A 21,123-nucleotide genomic window follows, 5' to 3' on the forward strand; every position below is an offset into this window, starting at 1 on the left:
GATTTCTGAGATTTGGGTGCACCCATCACCCGAGCAGTGTGCGATGTACCCAGTGTGTAGTCTTTCATTCCTCACCCTGCTCCCACCCTTACCCTGAGTCTCCAAAGTCCTTCGCATCATTCTTACACCTTTGCATTCTCATGGCTTAGCTCCCACTTATGAGCGAGAACATAGGGTTTAGTTTTCCATTCCTGAGTTACATCACTTTGTATAATGGTCTCCAGTTCCACCCAGGTTACTGCAGATGTCATTAGTTTGTTCCTTTTTATGGCTTAGTAGTATCCCATGGTGTGCATATAAAAATTTTATATATATATATATATATATGTATGTATGTATGTATACACACACACATATATGTATATATACATATATGTGTGTGTGCAAGTATCTTTTTCATATAATGACTTCTTTTCCTTTGGGTAGATACTCTGAAGTGGGTTTGCTGGATCAAATGGTAGATCTACTTTTAGTTCTTTAAGAAATTGCCACACTCTTTTCCATAATCATTATACTAGTTTCCATTCCCAACAACAGTGTAAAAGCATTTTCTTTTCACCACGTCCATGCCAACATATATTAGTTTTTTATTATGGCCATTCTTGCAGAGTGAGGTGGTATTACCTTGTGGTTTTGACTTGCATTTCCCTGATAATTAGTGATACTGAGCATTTTTTTCATATATTTCTGTTCCATTGGTCTATATGCCTATTTTAATACCAGTACCATGCTCTTTTGGTGACTGTGGACTTATAGTATAGTTTGAAGTCAAGTAATATAATACCTCCAGATTTCTTCCTTCTGCTGAGTCTTGCTTTGGCTATGTAGGCTCTTTTTTGGTCCCATGTGAATTTTCAGATTGTTTTTTCAGGTTCTGTGAAGAATAATGGTGGCACTTTTTATGGGAATTGCATTGAATTTGTAGATTTGCTTTTACAGTATGGTCATTGGTCATTTTCACAATATTGATTCTACCCATCCATGAGCATAGTATGTGTTTCCATTTGTTTGTGCCATCTGTGATTTTTTTTCAGCAGTGTTTTGTAATTTTCCTTGTAGAGGTCTTTTGCCTCTTTGTTAAGTATATTCCTATGGGTTTTTTTGCTTTGTTTTGTTTTGTTTTGTTTTTGTAGCTATTGTAAAAAGGGGTTGACTTCTTGATTTGATTCTCAGCTTGGTCGCTGTTGGTGTATAGCAGAGCTACTGATTTGCGTACATTAATTTTGTATCCTGAAACGTTGCTGAATTTACCAGTTCTAGGAGCTTTGGGATGAGTTAGAGTTTTCTAGGGACACATGTCTTCAGCAAACAGTGACAGTTTGACTTCCTCTTTATCAATTTGGATGGCCTTTATTTTCTCTTGTCTGATTGCTCTGACTAGGACTTCCAGTACTGTGTTGAATAGAAGTAGTGAAAGTGAGCATCCTTGTCTCGTTCCAGTGTTCAGGGGGAATGCTTTCAACTTTTCCCCATTCAGTATAATGTTAACTGTGGGTTTGTCATAGATGGCTTTTATTACCTTAAGATATGTCCCTTCTATGCCAATTTTGCTGAGGGATTTAATCATAAAGGGATGCTGGATTTTTTAAGGTCATGCGTTAAGGAGCTAGAGAAACAAAAACAAACCAAACACAAACCCAGCAGAAGAAAAGTAATAACCAAGATCAGAGCACAACTACATGCAGTTGAAACCAAAAACACATACAAAAGATAAATGAAACAAAAAACTGGTTCTTTGAAAGATAAGTAAAATTGATAGACCATTAATGAGATTAACCAAAAAAAGAGAGAATATCCAAATAAGCTCAATTAGAAACGAAACAGGAGATATTATAACCAATACCACAGAAGTACGAAAGATCATTCAAGACTACTATGAACACCTTTACATGCATAAACTGTAAAATATATAGGAGATGGATAAATTCCTGGAAGTTTACAACCCTCCTAGATTAAACCAGAAAGAAATAAAAACTCTGAACAGACCAATAACAAACAGCAAGATTGAGGTAGTGATTTAAAAGTTACCAAGAAAAAAAAAGTCAAGGACCAGACAGATTCACAGTTGAATTTTATCAGACATTCAAATAATTGGTACCAACCCTACTGACACTATTCCACAAGATGGAGAAAGAGGGAATTCTTCCTAAATCATTCTGTGAGGCCAATATCACCCTAACCAGGAAGGGACATAACAAAAAAAAAAAAAAAGGAAAGAAAACTACAACAGGCCAATATCCCTGATGAACATAGATGCAAAAATCCTCAATAAAATAATAGCTACAACAGAACAACAGCATATCAAAAAGATAATCCACCATGATCAAGTGGGTTTCATATCAGGGATGCAAGAATGGTTTAATGTCTGCAAATCAATAAATGTGATACACCATATAAACAGAATTAAAAACAAAAAATAGCATGATCATCTCAGACACAGAAAAAGATTCTTTTTAATGTGCAATTTACTGTGGTACTCTCAGAGGTCTAAATTTGGCATTCTCTTCATATGCATTTTTCAGATGTTTTTGTTAATTTTATTGTTTTATATTAAAGCCTTAGATTTCAGTGATTTGTGTCATGAGTTTAGATTCTTTTGCGCTTTTGTATGGGAAGAAACAGCTGGAAATCAAACAGCCGTGTGCATAGATGACTTGAAGTTTTCATCCTCATCTGTAGAACAGAAACAGTGATTCCCACCTCAGGAGTCATTTTTAAGGTTAACATATGTGACATAATCTTAAGTGTCTTTTTCAGTGCCTTATTCCACAAGTATTAATTCATTTTCTTCTACTACCAACAACCTAATAAAAATAATTTTTTGAATTGCCTGGGTTTTGTTTATTCATTTGTTTGTGATGCTAGATGTTACTATAGTAGGTTGTGGGTACTTCTAAGGTTCCAGTCTATTTCCTAGTTTTTGAAAAAGTTGTAAGATATTAATGGGTATTTAATGAGCACTTATACTGTTCCTGTCACCATCAAGTGTCATAAGAAACAAACGAACCAAGACTTAACTCTCATGAAGCCAAAGTGAGTTTATAGTCTGCTTAGGGAGAGAAGATCTACTCATATGAAATTACTAGTAACCATCATTATAACTATTATTATTATAAAAATAAAGGATCAATGTGTTTTAGTGGACAGGAAATACAAATAAAAATAAAAAATTTAGAGCAGTTCCAAATGAAGACATAGGCTGAAATCTTGTGAAAGACATCATGGTCGACTCTTCCCCCAAAATGATGTCCTGGCTCTAGAACTTTGGTATGGAAAATGGGAGAGTGTCCCAGGTAAGATGATGAGCCCGTGGGGTGGAGCAGCACGAGGTAGGGGATGACTGCAACCTCACTCACTGGGCAGTATATGTATTAGAAAGTAGTTCAAGTAAAACTGAAGAGACCAGGTGACCCAAGAATTAAGAGAACATTGTACTCTAGATTAAAGATCTGACATATAATGTTACAGATTTTAAGCAGGGAGGAGAAAATCACAGCAAGGGTCTAGTCTAGCAGTGGGCATGCCATGACCAGGAACTGGGAAGACTACCCAGGAGGCTTATGTAACAGTCCAGGTGTTTATGGATGACAATTAATAATACTAGAGTGATCACAGTTAACAAAAAATGTGTGCAGAAGAGTATATAATTTTTCTAATCCAGATTATGTTTTTAAGGACCATGAATCCCTCTTGTGTAATATAAAAAAGTACTTTTTATACAAAAAGATGGCAAAAGTCTCTTTTTTTATTTCTCAGCAGGGTTCCAAAAAACAATTTTATTTTCATTTTTTGTCTTTAATGAAAGATGAGCAGTAGATGGCATTGTTCTGTAGAAAAGATTCCCATTTTTCACTTTTAAATCGTGAGGCATGGAAGATAGAATAATTAAATATCTTTTGGGATACTTCTACTCCAAAGACAAACATTTTGACTTCACATTATTTAGTTTGAGATATAACTTTTATTTTCACTTTGAAATGATTGAAATATGAAAGTTGATATAGATGGCATTATGTGGAAAATAATATATTCAGTAGTTAAAGTATTTTATGACTTATATCAAGGATTTTATGGTTACTAAGGGAAATAAGCATGCCTGTTATTTGGCTGTGACTGTGTGCACGTCTCAGTGAATTTATACTAATGACAGCAAAAGAACTGTCAGCAGCTCATTTGTGCAGTGGGAGGGTTCATAAACACTTAGATCCTCGAAAAAACCACAAGGTGTATTTGATTATATTTTGTAATATGTCCCTATTAATTACATTCCAAAGAGTATCCTATGTATTTATAGCCAGAACATAATATCAGACTTTTACAAAAATAAAAAATCGCTTTTTATTTGATCCCTTTACTTGCTATTCCCATGGAATTTTTCTTCAGAAGAACAATTAAGGACTTTAAAGGAAATAATCTTCCTTAGAGAATATTTTTATTTTTATTCTTAATATCTTGAATTTGTCTAGTTCTACACAAGTTCATGGTTTAATTTTTGTCTTATTACCTGTTGAGGCATAAGCTGTCATAGCATATAAGAAAGCACTAGTTTTTTTTTAAGTGTGAAGTCATTGCATGTATGATAGAGATAAGACACTGAACCTTTTTGAATTCGTCTACTCTTGTCATCATTTTTTAATTTAAAATTTATTTTGGGATACACCTTTATTTTTATTTGTCTTAAAATTTTTAAAAATGTTACTGCTTAATAGAAGTACTATAAGCACTAGGAGGAATAGAAATTTGCAGATTATTTACCTGTTAATTACCGTAAGGTCTTACAATTCTAGAGCATAGTAAGCATTCAGTATTAATAAATGCATTGCTTTCTTCCTGTAAGCATTTGTTCAGAAATTATGTATTAAGACTGTGTGCCAGAAAGTACGCAGGGTATGCAAGATAACTAAGAACATTTGCCCCAAACTGCCTCTTCCAGGCAGTGTCACACATGACTAAGAAACTGAGGTAGCAGAAACTCAAATCACTACATGAAGACTGAGAAAAAGGGGGTTTGTTCTACTTTGAGTGACATTAGACCTGGGACTGAAGAGTGAGTGGAAGTTTGTAATAGGGTGGGAGGAAATATCAGTGAAAGATGTCAGGGTGAAAAGCAGGTGCACCTGAGGACCCAGTGTCCAGGAAGTATGAAAAGAAGGGGAAAGCTTTGGAAGAAGGAAAGGCTAGGGCACAGCTAAGAACTACCATCTGGCATTTCATAGTGTGAAAATGCCTTTAATATAATAACATAAAAATAAAACTTCTGTGTTTCATGCTACTGTATTTTTATCTTTTAACCTAAGCAGGATATAGGTTTAAGTATTAGGGGTTTATTTTTTTGCCTTTTTGGTATAATTATAATAACTGATATATTTCTTATCTTTTACAGTGAAGTTTAGCAACTGCAATGGAAAAAGAAAAGTACAATATGAGAGCAGTGAGCCTGCAGATTTTAAGGTGGATGAAGATGGCATGGTGTATGCCGTGAGAAGCTTTCCACTCTCTTCTGAGCATGCCAAGTTCCTGATATATGCCCAAGACAAAGAGACCCAGGAAAAGTGGCAAGTGGCAGTGAAATTGAGCCTGAAGCCAGCCTTAACTGAGGAGTCAATGAAGGTATAGTATCCAAATCTGGCTTTAGGGCTGGTTAAAAATCAGATTTACACAGTTTGAACTAAATATGTGCTTTGCTTCAGGTCACATTAATGGATGGCCACTATTTGAATTTTTATCAACTTCGGTCATTTTAGTAATTTTTTTGTGTGTTTTTAATCTTTTAAGATACTTAGACTAAATATATTTTAAGCAACTAGGAATTGTGTTTTAAAGATTTGTTTATACTTTGAGATTTATAACTTAAACTAGAAGCAGTTTGTTTTAAATTTCTTAGAAGCTTTACAAGCTGTTAAATAAAACCACAAAATAAACAATTCTTTACAAGATGTCATCAGTCAGATTTATTAGATGAGAAGTACAGATTTAAAGTAGTAACAGGAAAACATTTCTGGCAGTGAGTATTGGGTTTTTGTCTTGTTCCTTAATAATCAAATTGGGGGGTATGAATTATTTATACTACCAACATGACTTTTTAGGAATGATATACTCCCTCTGGTGGAAGCTGCTGTGAGCCAAGATAAAATAAATGAGGTACATTTCCAACAGAGTGCCATTCAGTTCAATTCAACAAATATTTATTGAGCACTTAATTTGTATAAGTCACTGTTAGGAATTTCAAATAAAATACAGTAACTTCAGTAAAGTTATAATAATATTTTCTGAATATTTTAGTTTTTTGAGTTAATTCAAAACAAATATGATGGGACATACCCATATATTCTGAAGTCCATGAACTATGGAACTATGACCACTACATTATTTTATACTTATTGTACTGTGAGAGATAGAAACACACACATTCATTTTGGGTATTTAGTTGTAAATGTGATATACATACCCACCATCAAACATGAATCAAGATATCAGAGGAAAATTTATCATTTTTCTCTTATTTCAGTGTTGTGGTTTTATTATGTGAAATTTACTTTGTTAATCTATTAACTGTTGAGGGAAATCATGTCATTTGGGTAATATAAAGTGAAAACCCAGTAACTAATGGAGTGAAAAGATGCTTTTGTTGTCAATTTACTGTGTTCCAGCAAACTAGCTTGGATATTTGCACTGAAGCAGCAAGGGCTAATGGCTAAAATGTCTACAGATAGAGGAAGAAACAGAAGAAAATGTTGACATCCAGCAGAGATTAATACCTAATGTGCAAAGTGGGTCATCTACAGCATCCATCATGGCTGACATAGGTTTAGAATAATTACAGCATTAATTCTGTGGGATTTAATAGGGTCATAAATATTTGAGACATTCCTTAGCAGTATGTATTAAACTTCTCTTGGAATTCAAATTATATTTTAGCACATCAAGATCTAAATTTAATGTACAGTAGCACATTACCTGAACTGTGGTTTAAACTAATGAGAAATGTATAAAAGGGTACTATTAAATTTTGCTCAATATTAACTGCTATCTAAGAAGGTTTATAGAAACTGCAAATAGTTTACACAGCTGTGCCATATAATAAATTGTTTAGAATTCAATTTTTCAGATACACAGTATAACCCAAAAATTTTGTGGTGTTTTCTGTTATTTTAATAGTGTTTTCTGTTATTTGAATAGGAAAAGAGCCTCCAGACTTATTTTTTGTTCATAATAAACTGTGATTCCTATGCTTTCAGGTATTCAATAATACTGATGTACTTTCAGAAAATGTTTTTCCTAGTACTCAGGAATGTCTTGTTGTATTTTAATGTAAAGGAGCCACCAGAAGTTGAAGAAATCGTATTCCCAAGACAATTCAGTAAGCACAGTGGCCACCTACAAAGGCAGAAGAGAGACTGGGTCATCCCTCCAATCAACTTGCCAGAAAACTCCAGGGGACCTTTTCCTCAAGAGCTTGTCAGGGTAAGGTGGCACAATTTTAACTGTTTTCGTAGCACAAGACAAATGTATGTTAAAAATGTTTCTATTTTTTTTACAAAGTAGAATTTATGACATGTATATACAAAAAGTGGTTTTCTATATAGATAGAATTTGTGTAGCGTTGTAGAAAGCCTCTTCTCATTTGCTTTGTTACCTTTTGAATTATTTGTAAGTAGAGCTTTCTTGTAGGTCCTGCACACTGTGGATTAGAAAGCTTTTTCAGTTTGTGACTACACAAGCCCTAAAGCCAACACATATTCCCAACCATACCATTTCCACTCTCACAACACACACACCCCTAAACTTCCCTGTCTGAAAGCTGAGCTCTCTGTAATGATCTTTGCCCTCTACCAATGGTTTTTGGGCCACAGAAAAAATAAAGGGCAATCAGTGTTAAAAATGCCAGCACCAAATGCATTTGAGTGATTTTTTTAAAGAAAAGAGTGACCTCTGATACCATTAACAGAATCCCTAAGGCTGTGTAAAATCATAGGCTTTCAAATCTGAGGAGTAAGTTTTGTTTGTTTTGTTTTATTTTGTTTTTATTTACTCTAGGTACATACCATCAGCTACATAAAAAAAAAAAAATGCTGATATTTTTGCATTTTAGTAAACCTAACAACCCATTATTTATTACAAAAATATAGTAAGACAAGTCTGTTGTATTCCCATTTATTAAATATAAATGTTTCTGTATATGATTATTTTAGCATTCTAATACATACTTACTGAAAGCCTTTTTTTAAAAATAAGCTACTTATTTATGTTGCATATTCTGTCCTAATGTACATTATAATTCACTTTAACAATGAATGTAACTCTGAAATACACTGTCTCTTTTTCTACTTTAATGAAGTTTTAGAGAAAAGAGCATTTTGCTTTAACTTAAAAAAAAAAACAAAAAAAAAAAACAGGCCAGGTGTGGTGGCTCACGCCTGTAATCTGAGCACTTTGGGAGGCCAAGGTAGGCAGATCACAAGGTCAGGAGATCGAGACCATCCTGACTAACATGGTGAAACCCCGTCTCTACTAAAAATACAAAAAAATTAGCCGGACATGGTGGCGGGCTTCTGTACTCTAGTCTCCTGGCTGAGTCAGGAGAATGTCGTGAACCCGGGAGGCGGAGCTTGCAGTGAGCCGAGATCACGCCACTGCACTCCAGCCTGGGAGACAGAGGGAGACTCCTTCTCAAAAAACAAAAACAACAAAAACTAGATTTTATTGATGGATTAAGTATAAGTAACTAATACATAAGGATCTCTTATTTTTTTCTCTGTACCTGCCTCCCTCCGTCCCCTTCCGTAGCCTATTCTGTCTCCTGTGACTGCTTACACATTGACTTAATTTTCTTGAGAGTAGTTGTATTTGGAGAAGGCAGTGAGCCTGTAAGTGATATATTGTTTGCGAGCACAAAAATATATCTTAAAGTGCTTTCTTTTGTGCTTTATTATTAATGAAAATTTCAGGTGTCACTTTAGAATGATACGGAACGCTTTGGTGCTATGAACAGTGTTAGTACAATGCAAGTACAGAAATCCGACATTCAGGCTCAGCCATGACTGTATTAGAGTTCCATTTGAGGATATTTCACACTATGGATAGACAATTAATTCTTGTTACTGATGCAAAAAGGTAAACAATGTTTATTTTAATGAAATTGGACAGCTGTTACTATGTTAAATCGTCTAACCTAGAAACTCCCAGGACAGAGTTTGATTGTTTAAAAACTGACACTTGTAGATTTGGAACTTTTGCACTGCTCCTAGTGAGTCTTCTTTTAGATGTTAATGTTGCCTCCCATCTTTCTGGTGATAGATGACATCTCTTTTGAAGCCTATCACCAAGAAGCAGAGGAAGAACAGGCACTAGGAGAGTTTCAGTGATTTTCTGGGAAGAGATGATAGAAGTTTGCAGCTGAAAAAGGGCATGAAGTATGATGTGCCCCATCTCTGATAATGAGCTCATTTAGTCTCTCACTTAATGTGATTGTTTTCTTGATCCTCAGATCAGGTCTGATAGAGATAAAAACCTTTCACTGCGGTACAGTGTAACTGGGCCAGGAGCTGACCAGCCTCCAACTGGTATCTTCATTATCAACCCCATCTCGGGTCAGCTGTCAGTGACGAAGCCCCTGGATCGCGAGCAGATAGCCCGGTTTCATGTAAGTTTCCAACCAGCTGATAATTCTGTGTATTAACACTTCTAAATGTCTGCAGAATTTACCATTGCCTTTTATATCAGTCTGAAAGCCTCAATATTGAGAGTTTTAAGAATTGCATCTGTAGTCTTTTGGTTAATTTTAATAATTTTATTGTTTTTGTAGAATTGATAAATGCCCTGATAGAAAAACAAATAGACAGATAAATGCCACAACAAAGAAAGAAGGAAGTGAAATTGCCTAAAATCTCGTTACTCTTTACATATTGATCCTTGCCTTCAGATATGTGGTTAAGAACCTGTAAGAACAAATTTATATGAATGGAGTCAAATCTGTTACTTGTAAAATATATAGATATCATAGCATCGTTAATGAATGCATAATATTCTAATCAAAGTGAATCCACTATTCCTTTCTTATGTTGAATTTTCTTTGGGATTTTTTTACTCTTACTGCTAAGAACCTTTTATCTAATTAGGAATATTAGTGCTTGGTTTGTCCTACATTTTCTCCTTATGTTTATTTCTAACATTGTCAATACTTTTCCCATAGTAGAACATCGTTTTTACACTGTAAAATTCATTAAAAAAATTTTTTTCATACATTCTGGCTTTCCAGAGATGTTAATAAAGGCCTTCTCTACTGCAGGATGCCAGTCTCCCTAGTTTTACTCCAGGATACCAGTCTCCCCAGTTCCCTAATTTTTTGTTGTGTTGACTTTTTACATGTGAATTTTTAACCTCTGCGAAATTATTTTAATAAAAGGAGACACCCACTTTGTTTTTCCTTTATGACTAGCTACTTGTCCCAACAGCATATATTGAATTAGTTTCCCCGTTAGATCCATCATCTACACTTACTTAATCACTAAAACTTTCATCCCACATGTGCATGGATGTGTTTCCAGACTCTTATTTTGCCCACTGATACACTTGTTGAATTCTTGTACTTTTACCTACTTTTAAAATTATTGATGTTTTTTTCTTTTTTTTTTTTTAATTATACTTTAAGTTCTAGGGTACATGTGCACAACGTGCAGGTTTGTTACATATGTATACATGTGCCATGTTGGTGTGCTGCACCCATCAACTCATCATTTACATTAGGTATTTCTCCTAATGCTATCCCTCCCCCCTTCCCCACCCCAGGACAGGCCCTGGTGTGTTATGTTCCCCACCCTATGCCCAAGTGTTCTCATTGTTCAGTTCCCACCTATGAGTGAGAACAATTATGGAAGTTTTTAAACTTCAATAGATTCACCTAGATCAAACAGACAAGTAAGCATATGAAAAATTTAAAATGTCTTATGCACTGAGTATTGATTGCTCTATACTCTTTCTTCCCAAAGACCTTGATTTCTTCATCATTCCATTTTTTAAAATCATTGGAGGAATAGGTTATTCTAATGCTTTCCATATTGTTTTGAAATGTAGGAAAAGAAGTAAAACTTCCAAACGTCTCACAAAGACAACATAGCATTAACAAGGAAACGTATTTTTAGATAGCACACAATAAACCAGCCACTACTTAGACTAGTCTCTAATTTATGAATATAAATAAGATCAATTTAAAATTCTTAAGGATCTCTTCCTATAGGAATTCTCACTATCTGAATTCCTGTGGTCAAAACTCAGGAAATGAGTATATTCAGGTCAAATTTGGATTAAATTATTGCTCAGTGCTTGCTACTTGCACATTAAAAGAGCAATACCAGCCAGGTGTGATGGCTCACACCCAGAATCCTAGCAATTTGGGAGGCCGAGATGGGTGGCTCACTTGAGGTCAGGAGTTCCAGACCAGCCTGGCCAACATGGTGAAACCCTGTCTTTACTAAAAATAAAAAATAAAATTATTCTCATGTGGTGGCGCACACCTGTAATCCCAGCTACTCAAGAGGCTCAGGTGGGGGAATCACGGGAACCTGGGAGGCGGAGGTTGCAGTTAAGCCGAGATTATGCCAGTGCACTCTTACCGTCCAGCCTAGGTGACAAAGCAAGACTGCATCTCACCAAAAAAAAAAAAAAAAAAAAAAAAGTAACACCCATAACAGAGTAAAATTAATTATACAATTGAAAGTATTAAGGTTTAGTATTCAGATTCAATATTTTATACAAGTATAATTAAGTTTTAGTATTAAGAATATTAATGTAACATAAGATATTAAATAAGCCAAGGGCAAAAAAAAAGAATTATCTTTATAGGTATTGAATAGCAGTATTAAAATTTACATTGTTTTTATGTGTTTAAATAACCTCTGAATTTAAAAAAGGATATGTTGAAGGTGTTTTTTAATTTGATTGAGTATCCAGCAGCAACCAATGGCAAGCATCAGACTTAACAGGAAAACTAGAAGCATTCCAGTCAAAAAGAAACAATTAAAGGAGCACTAAACAGCTATTGAAAAGAATGAAATGAATCTATGGGCTAGATGAAAGGATTTTGATGATATTCTGCCAAGTGTAGCCGAGTGATTATTTTTGTTTAAAAAGAAAAATAAGATAAAGCTTCTAGAACAGTATCTATAAAATTGAGAACTGAGCTGGGGAGAGGAACAGCTATCGTATATACTCGTGTATATATATATTTTTTTAACGGAGTCTCGCTCTGTTGCCCAGGCTGGAGTGCAATAGCACGATCTCAGCTCACTGCAGCCTCCGCCTCCTGGGTTCAAGCGATTCTCCTGCCTCAGTCTCTAAGTAGCTGGGATTACAGGCACCCGCCACCACACCCAGCTAATTTTTTGTATTTTTAGTAGAGACAGGGTTTCGCCTTGTTGGCCAGGCTGGTCTCAAACTCCTGACCTCAAGTGATTCACCTGCCTCGGCCTCCCAAAGTTCTGGGATTACAGGCATGAGCCACATGCCCGGCCATATACTAGTATATTTTTAACGTTTGTGAATGACTTTTACAATTAAGAAAAATAATAAAAAAAAAAAAAACACTAGTGTCAAATTTCCTACGTACACTTACTTCTTTCTAGATTATTTTCTGTTCCCTTGATCTCTATGACTACTTTGTGCTACTTCCACTTTTTTTTTTTTTTTTTTTTTTTTTTTGACACAAGAGTCCCACTCTGTCATCCAGGCTGGAGTGCACTGGCACGATCTCAGCTCACTTCAACCTCGGGTTCAAGGGATTCTCTTACCTCAGCCTCCCAAGTAGCTGGGATTACAGACATGTGCCACCAGGCCCAGCTAATTTTTTCTGTATTTTTAGTAGAGACAGGGTTTCGCCATGTTGGCCAGGCTGGTCTCAAACTCCTGACCTCAGGTGATCCGCCCACTTTGGCCTCCCAAAGTGCTGGGATTACAGGCGTGAGCCACCGTGCCTGGCCTACTTTCACATTTTTAATTACCTTAAGTCTGCCTTCTCAACTGGTTTAGCAATAGGATTTTGGAGCTGTACACAACTGGTTTTGGATCTGAGTCCTGTCAGCAGCAAAAGCAGTGACCTTCATAAATTTCCTAGTCTTTCTGAGGCTCAATTTCATCTTCAAATACTGACAATTTCTGCCTCACTCCTTTGTATGTGGATTAAATGAGTTAAAATCCATTGTGCTCTGAGAGCAACGCCTAGCATATAGTAAATGATAGCTTTTTGCTACTATATCTATCCTAATTATATGGACTTGGTGTAACTTAAATTTTGGTGGGAAGAACAGCTTTTGTTTTTAAGCTGTGAGTTTATTCTTGCTATTTTAGTAGCCTTATAATGATGTATTTATCTTCTCACAGACATAAATCTGTTAAATAGTTTTGTTTTCTAATTACTTTTGCAGTTGAGGGCACATGCAGTAGATATTAATGGAAATCAAGTGGAGAACCCCATTGACATTGTCATCAATGTTATTGACATGAATGACAACAGACCTGAGTTCTTACACCAGGTTTGGAATGGGACAGTTCCTGAGGGATCAAAGCCTGGTAAGTTTAAAGATAATAATTTGAAGATGACTTGAGGAAAGTTTGGTATAAACCAGCCCTGTTATATGAGCAAGAAATGGAGAAATCATGTGAGCCTTTTTTGGATCATTTTCTTTCATTCATAATGCTTTTGGGAAGGAAGGAAGGTAACTTAGGAAAAAACCGATTGAAGAGAGAAAAATAACAACAACAAAAATCCTTGTTACCCATAATGATTTTGACCACCTTTGAAAAAATATGCACTACAGTATTTGATTCTGTCCTGTGGAATACATAGGATCCTTTCATTCTGCTTTAGTTGATTCAGCCAATGCATCTTGAAAGTGAGCCCCAGAAGACGAGAGGCTTTCTATTTATAAAGTACAGATGTGACTGTATGAGACATAGCAGCAATTAAACACGGTGGGAAAGCCTTAAAGATACTTGACGTTCCTGGGACTAGGTGGCGAAGGCAAAGCGAAAGCATGGAAGGGGCTTAGTAACAGCTGTGATTGCTGCCCTCTAGCTCCTCAGGACAGTTATTTTCAGGGTGGCCAGCGTATCCCCTGCAGTGCTATCCCTTCAACCAGCAAAATGGAAAATGCGCTGGCCTAGAAATAGCACTTGAGGAAAGCCACTCATGATTGTAAAGTGGTGTTTGACTAAGATTTTAGATTCTTATATTAAAAATATGACACACTTCAGTCACTGTAGAATAGCCAGGCCCCTAGAAAACCATGGACAAGATAATCAGTTGGTATAGGGATGGTAAAAGTAAGTGTTTGACCAGGCTTCCTGAGATGACATGGGGTTCAGAGAGATTTAATTAGCTATTGTATTTTTAAAAGCCTCAGCATTTAAAATTGTGCTGCATAATACCTTTGTCATCGACACCAGTTTATGCAACAACCTTATGCGCGAGTCAGTTTACAGATATAACCAACTATGGCTCAAACGCATACGTTTTCTTGGTCCCAGTGCATATATGTGCCTCTTCAGAAAAGATGTAGGGGTAGGGTGGGGGCAGCTGGAGGGAGGCCAGGGGATGTGCAGGAAATTCAGCCATCTGTGACTCCTTCTAAGTCACGTCATCAGAGTAGCTTTCTTCAGTATTTTAAAATACAGTAAAATTAAAGCAAATTCAGCATTTCCTTACTAAAACACAAGTCTTTACAAATATTCCAAAGAAAACAAACATTGGGCTTTTGGGACTGTGGAAATTTTTTATATTATTTTCTTTTTTTTCTCTATTATTTCAAACTTTACAAGAATTGTTTCACAAAAACTGTTTAAAATGTGCCACTAAAGCTATATTTATTATGCATTTTACCATGAATTTCCATATGATCCACCCATAAATAAAAGACTCTCAGCTATTGCTAGAAGTAGACATATTGTGAGTATATTTCCTGTGGGTCTTCTATAAGTTTGAAAACATCCTTCTAGGCAAGATTTGTGATGAATCTTGAGCTAAACTGTGTTGTGATCTATATTTTGGCTCACACTTTTGAAACATACCTTTTTATTCTAATGATTTATTCATTCATTCAGCAAATGTTTATAAAGTATATGCTGTGTGGTAGGCCTTGTTCTGATACCGTGGATACAGTGGTGACAAGCTAGTTCCTGCCCTGTTGGAACTTAAATTGTAGTAGGGGAGAGAAATAAAAAACACGAAAACAAGCAAGTACACACTGAAGGTTTTGAAAAAATGAAGGTGTAGGGATGACACATAATCAAAATAGGTAAATGGTTTAAAGGGACAAGTTCTGAAATGAGATTTGAATAATATTACCAAAGCATCGTTAGTTCAGAACCCAAGGTATACTATGGAGAGAGAATACCCAATGTAAACAGGCTCCGAGGTAGAACTGAACTTGAGTATTCAAAAGGAAGGTAGACCGGAGATAAACATTTCATAATTCAGTTCTTAAAAGGATCCCACAGAACAAACCATTCTAAACAGTAACTACTTCTCAATTTCTAAATTACAGTTTGTCTAGCTAGTTTGAACTAATTGGATACAAAGGCTTTGAAGATTTCCAAAATATCTAATAAATTGAAGTCTCTAAGTTGGTTCCAATGTTCTTTTAATCACTGAGGAAATAATGAAACACAATGCCAAATCTCTATGCAATGTACCGAAACAGCAGTGCATGAAATGGTTCCTTATGACCTGAGGAAATGGAGTGTGCCGCGTTCTGCACACAGCCTACATTCGGAAAATGACTCAGGCACTGGGGAGAATCATACTCAGCATGTTATTTTAGACGTTATTGCATAACGGAAGAAAAGATGACAGAGGGAAGAATCAGTGGCAATAAATTATGTTTCTAATGGTATCTATATTATCCATTATTTGCATTTTATATAAATTAAGGTCTAAAATGAACCTTTTTGGAATCATAAAGTGAATTTATCTTCCAAGTTATGGAAAAATTGAGTTTTTATAAATATGTATGTTGTATAATTTTTCATTCAAGGATCCAGACCAGGTTTTATCTTTTTTGAAATAAGTACTGTTCTTATGAGTAGCATTTTAAATCAAGTCTAAATGACTTTAAATATTGTTTTTAAAAAGTGAAAATAAGACATATCAAAACTATAAATATACCTTCTCTTTTGGGGTCCCTGGAATGAAGGGTAACCATTTTCCATGTACACTGTCTCTAGGAACATATGTGATGACCGTAACAGCAATTGATGCTGATGATCCCAATGCCCTCAATGGGATGTTGCGGTACAGAATCCTGTCTCAGGCTCCAAGCACCCCTTCACCCAACATGTTTACAATCAACAATGAGACTGGTGACATTATCACAGTGGCAGCTGGACTTGATCGAGAAGTAAGCCAACCAAAAATTCTATTTGTGTTTGCTTTTAATCTTAAAGGTAGACAATATCACATACATTTTATCTCCACATCACAAGCTCCTCACAGTGTTGTTCAAATGCTATGCTAATCGTTTTCATTAAGTAATCTGTTGTATATTTTTCTGCAGAGCTTCAAATTGGTTAAATGATGTATATATAGTAGATAAATCAATGCTAGCCTATGTAGTATTTAATGTGATACTGACTAAGCAATATTCTCTGGTATCTAATTTTTAAAATTTTTAACATTTCCTTAGTTTTCCATGATAGTCAAAGATTTTTGTGAGGAATTAAAAATCACAGCCTAATAATTTGCACACAAACTTAGGGTAATTGTTAACGCTTCTGTTATGAAAAGGCTGCAAATAACATGTATGTGATTTGGGTTTTTTTAGCCCTTGTGAATAGGCTGATAGAGTGTATAGTAGATTATCTTCTTTATTAGAACTAGTCCCTTAACTCTATGATTAATTTACTTAAAAGGCTTGAGCAGTAGTAACTGCATTAATTCTACTCGCAAGTATTTGAAGTTAGAAATACAGAGAAACACATTTCTGACATAACATTTAGTTGAAAATGTATGCAGTGTTGAAGGCATTGAAATACTATGCAGTATCACAGTCTGACAGGGAACGGGTACTTCTGTTGATTCTCGGTGGGTCATCTCAGTGTTACCGGCCTCGACCCACTGTGCTCCTGCATACCCCTGTGTTTTTGTACATGTGATCCCCTCGGCCAGGCATGCCTTGCACCTTTTTCTTGATCTTGGATCTTCCAGTTCTTCAGGTTCTGATTCAAGCACTGCTCATATTCTTTCCTGAAAACCTCACTCCTAGTGAAACTTTTTCATCCTTTCTCGATTCTATCCTGACTATTTTCTTACAGATTCTCAAGGTCATTATTTTGACCATATGTAATCATTGTTTGAGTGAAATATCAAAGTGCCAACTCAGGGAGATCGGTGCTTTGTAGATTTCTGACTGAGCCAGCTTTTACTGCAATGAGACTTCAGATTATGTATGTCAAAAGGAGACATCATACTCACTGCAATAAAATAATCATTGACAAGGATTTTAGAAGTTCGTTGTTTTTTGACACTTTATTTTCTGTAGACACATTCATTTGAATTGAATAGAAGAAAACATTACTATTGCAATTAATATTATACACAAAATAGTGCTAGAAGCACTACAATAAAGTAATATGAGCCAATTAATATTACTTTATTCTGAGCTGAGAGCCTTACTTAGGAGTTGGTGTATGCCTGTGACATTGTACCTATTAACTTGTAGGCATCAACAGTTCTTTTTCTAGAATTGATTTGCATCAGAGATTGTTGAAATCAGTTTAGTTTCTTAAGTAGTACTTTTAGTTCAGTAATATTTGGAACATGTATATATTTTCACCTCTTCATTACCATATGAAACACTATTTTTATATGCTGATAAACTCAGCATGAATGTCATAATTTATCTGAGAATATGGGGTAATTTTCAGTATTCTTTCTTCAGTGCCACGTTGCTCATATACCAAGTAGATTTAGTTCATTTCACAATCCTAATATTTCTCTTTCATTCACATTGTCATTGTGAGACACAGAAATGAGACTTCATCCTGTTTTCATACGGTAATATTCCTATCTCATTTAGACTGGCTGTTTTATGGAAAGAAAGAGGCATGGAAAATTAAAGATACTTTTTACTAAAACAGACCAACCATGTTTAAAAATCAAAGAGACTGTATTTCGTTTAGAGGATGAAAGCCTGACGTGAGGCCATAATCGTCATTAAGTTTATCTTCCAGTGGATAGAGAAGCTGTTCACTACCCCTTGATGAAACTAATGTGGAAATGGATTTGAAACTATAGAATTCTGGGTTAGATACAGTATGAGAAATAGCTTCTTGACAGTGAAATTATTAAACACAACAATGAGTTACTAGGGAAAATTATGGAAAACCTTCCTTTTCTGAAAGTCATTTAACATAGAAAAAATGTATCTATCTCGGATGGTTTATGATAATTCTTCCTGAGGCCGGGGATAAATTACTTTGACTTTTTCAGGCCTCGTGCAGGCTTGAAATTCTTTTATTTCTATTAGAATTCACAGTTTCCTTTCTGTCAAAAGTAATATTTGTTCTCGTTCTCTCAGGATGTATGGCACCTTTAAGTGATTGAACTCCTAATCACTGAAATGCTTACTGAGATTCAGCTTTTTATTTTTCTTTAATCTTCAGGTTTATAAAAATTCAGTTTTAATTCTTCAGCTTCTCTAGACCTAAAGGTGTATTTGCCACATTACCCCAGTCTTCAGCGTTTATTCCTATCTGTCCTCTTGTGACATTACTTGCTGGTAGTATTCCTGGCCTTTCCACTTCATGTCCATTTTCCTCCCTTTTTGTGCAGGACTGCCAGTGACTCACCCTTGCTCCCCCCAGGTTTGAACTCTGGCTCTGCTTATTATGGGCTGTTTGACTTCCAGTGTATTAACCTGAAACCTCAGCTCCTGCATCCGTAAATGGGAATAATAATATTACCTACCTCATGGGACAGTTTTAAGAATTATCTAACATGACACATGAAGCATTCAGACCAGTGTGGTGGCCCATACCTGTAATCACAGCATTTCAGGAGGTTGAGGTGGGTGGATGGCTTGAGCCCAGAAGTTCAAGACCTGCCTGGACAACATGGCGAAACCCCATCTCTACAAAAAATACAAAAATTAACTGGTCATGGTGGTGTGCACCTGTAGTCCCAGCCACTTGGGAGGCTGAGCAGGAGAATCACCTGAGCCTGGGAGGTCAAGGCTGCAGTGAGCTGTGATTGCACCACTGCACTGCAGCCTGAGTGGCAGAGTGAGACCCTCTGTATTAGTCTGTTCTCACGCTGCTATGAAGAAATAACTGAGACTGGATAATTTATAAAGAAAAGAGGTTTAATTGGCTCACAGTTCCTCATGGCTGGGGAGGCCTCAGGAAGCCTAGAATCATGGCAGAAGGTACCTCTTCACAGGGCGGAAGGAGAGAAATGAAGAGTGCAAGCAAGGGAAATGCCAGACACTTATAAAACCATCAGATCTTGTGAGACTCACGCATTATCATGAGAACAGTGTAGGGGAAACTGCCCCCATGATTCAGTTACCTCCACCCGGTTCCGCCCTTGACACATGGGGATTATGAGGATTACAATTCAAGGTGAGATTTGGGTGGGGACACAGAGCAAAACCATATCACCCTGTCTTAAAAAAAATGTGTGTGTATGTGTATATATATATTTAAAAGCATTTTGAAAAGCATTCAGTACAGTGCCCAATACATCTGAGCTATTGTTCTCCCCATTGCCGTGATGAATAGCAACAGCAGCATCTCCTGGTTGAGCACCATCTATCACCTTTACTCCTCCTCATAAGATGAAAGAAATACTTCCTGTTTTCCAAACCTGATGATCTTTCTGTTTGTGCCTTCAACTCCTAATTCCATCCTGAAGGGATGTTCTCCTGTTTTCTGTTGTGTCTTCAATCTTCTTTTCTCTACAGGTTGCTTCATAATCTACACACCTGCTGGGTCTCCGCTGTGGTAACATAGCTCTCCACGCCCTATAGGATGAAGTTAGAGCTTTTTAGTAGTGCATTCCAGACCCTCTGTGACCTTGGCCCCAAAACCCTCCTTAACCTAACCCCCTAGAATTAATTGCCTTTCACATACAAATGATGCCCATTGAACCACACGCAGTCCTTGTGCAAATAGGAAGTTTTCTATTCTTCTGTTCCCATTTGCTCTGCCTCAATATTCTTTTCCTACATAACAGGCTGATCCTTACCCTCTGAGAGCCAGTTCTCAATCCCTTCTCTGAGCACCCACAATAGTCTCTGCATACCTTTATATAGACTGTGTTGCACAGAAAGTATATCTAGATTCCCATTCTCAACATCCGGTGGGGCAGATGTTCCATGTCTCATTACCCTGAACATGAATCTTAAAGAAATGTTTAAGTTACTATACTTTCCCTGAGTTCCACACCAATTTTCTCCAAGGGACAGCCTGTACTCAAGGCAGGCAGATCACTTGAGCCCAGGAGTTTGAGACCAGCCTGGGCCACATGGCGAAACCCTATCTCTACTAAAAATACAAAAACTTAGCCAGACGTGGTGGCACATGCCTGTAATCCCAGCTACTCAGGAGGCTAAGGTAACAGGATCACCTGTCACCTGAGTCTGGGTGGTCAAGGCTGCAGTAAGCCATAATCGCACCACTGCAGTCCAGCCTGTGTGACAGAGGGAGACCCTGTCTCAAGAATAAGCAAACAAAAAATACTTCCACTCCTTCCTCATCCACTTGAAGTCCGGCTTTTCATCTGCTTTCCCCTCTTGACCTGTGCACATGCTGCGTGTGTGCAGTACTCTGACCATCGTAGAAGGCACTCACATAGTGGGTTGATTAATGGTACAGATTCTTGACTCAGACCTGAGTTCAAGTCTAGTCTCTGCCTCTTATGGCTGGGTGTCCATGGCAAGCTTCCGTACCTTTGTAAGCCTGTTTTCTCATCTGTAAAATGGGGTTTCAAAACCCCACCTGCCTCAAAACCCCACCTGCCACATATTTCATTTTGTGAGGACTAAATGAAATAATGCATAGTGTGTAGCACTTTGCCAGGCATGTAGTGCTCAAACTCAATAAAAGTTGTTTTTAGTTTTTAAATCACGGCCCTTG

At 36.5% G+C, this 21,123-nt stretch overlaps 1 protein-coding gene across 2 annotated transcripts in view; it reads left to right on the forward strand.

The window, feature by feature from the left end:
- CDH2 (cadherin 2) overlaps nt 1-21,123 on the forward strand; it is a 232,636-nt gene that overhangs the window by 164,479 nt on the left and 47,034 nt on the right. For both annotated transcript variants that reach the window (XM_007974381.3, XM_007974382.3), the window contains exons 3-7: nt 5,384-5,610; nt 7,318-7,464; nt 9,488-9,643; nt 13,419-13,563; nt 16,216-16,388. In XM_007974381.3, the coding sequence (XP_007972572.1) occupies nt 5,384-5,610; nt 7,318-7,464; nt 9,488-9,643; nt 13,419-13,563; nt 16,216-16,388 (848 nt within the window). The remainder of the gene's footprint in view (nt 1-5,383; nt 5,611-7,317; nt 7,465-9,487; nt 9,644-13,418; nt 13,564-16,215; nt 16,389-21,123) is intronic.

The sequence above is a fragment of the Chlorocebus sabaeus genome, chromosome 18 (assembly GCF_047675955.1).
Source record: "Chlorocebus sabaeus isolate Y175 chromosome 18, mChlSab1.0.hap1, whole genome shotgun sequence".
NCBI lineage: Eukaryota > Metazoa > Chordata > Mammalia > Primates > Cercopithecidae > Chlorocebus > Chlorocebus sabaeus.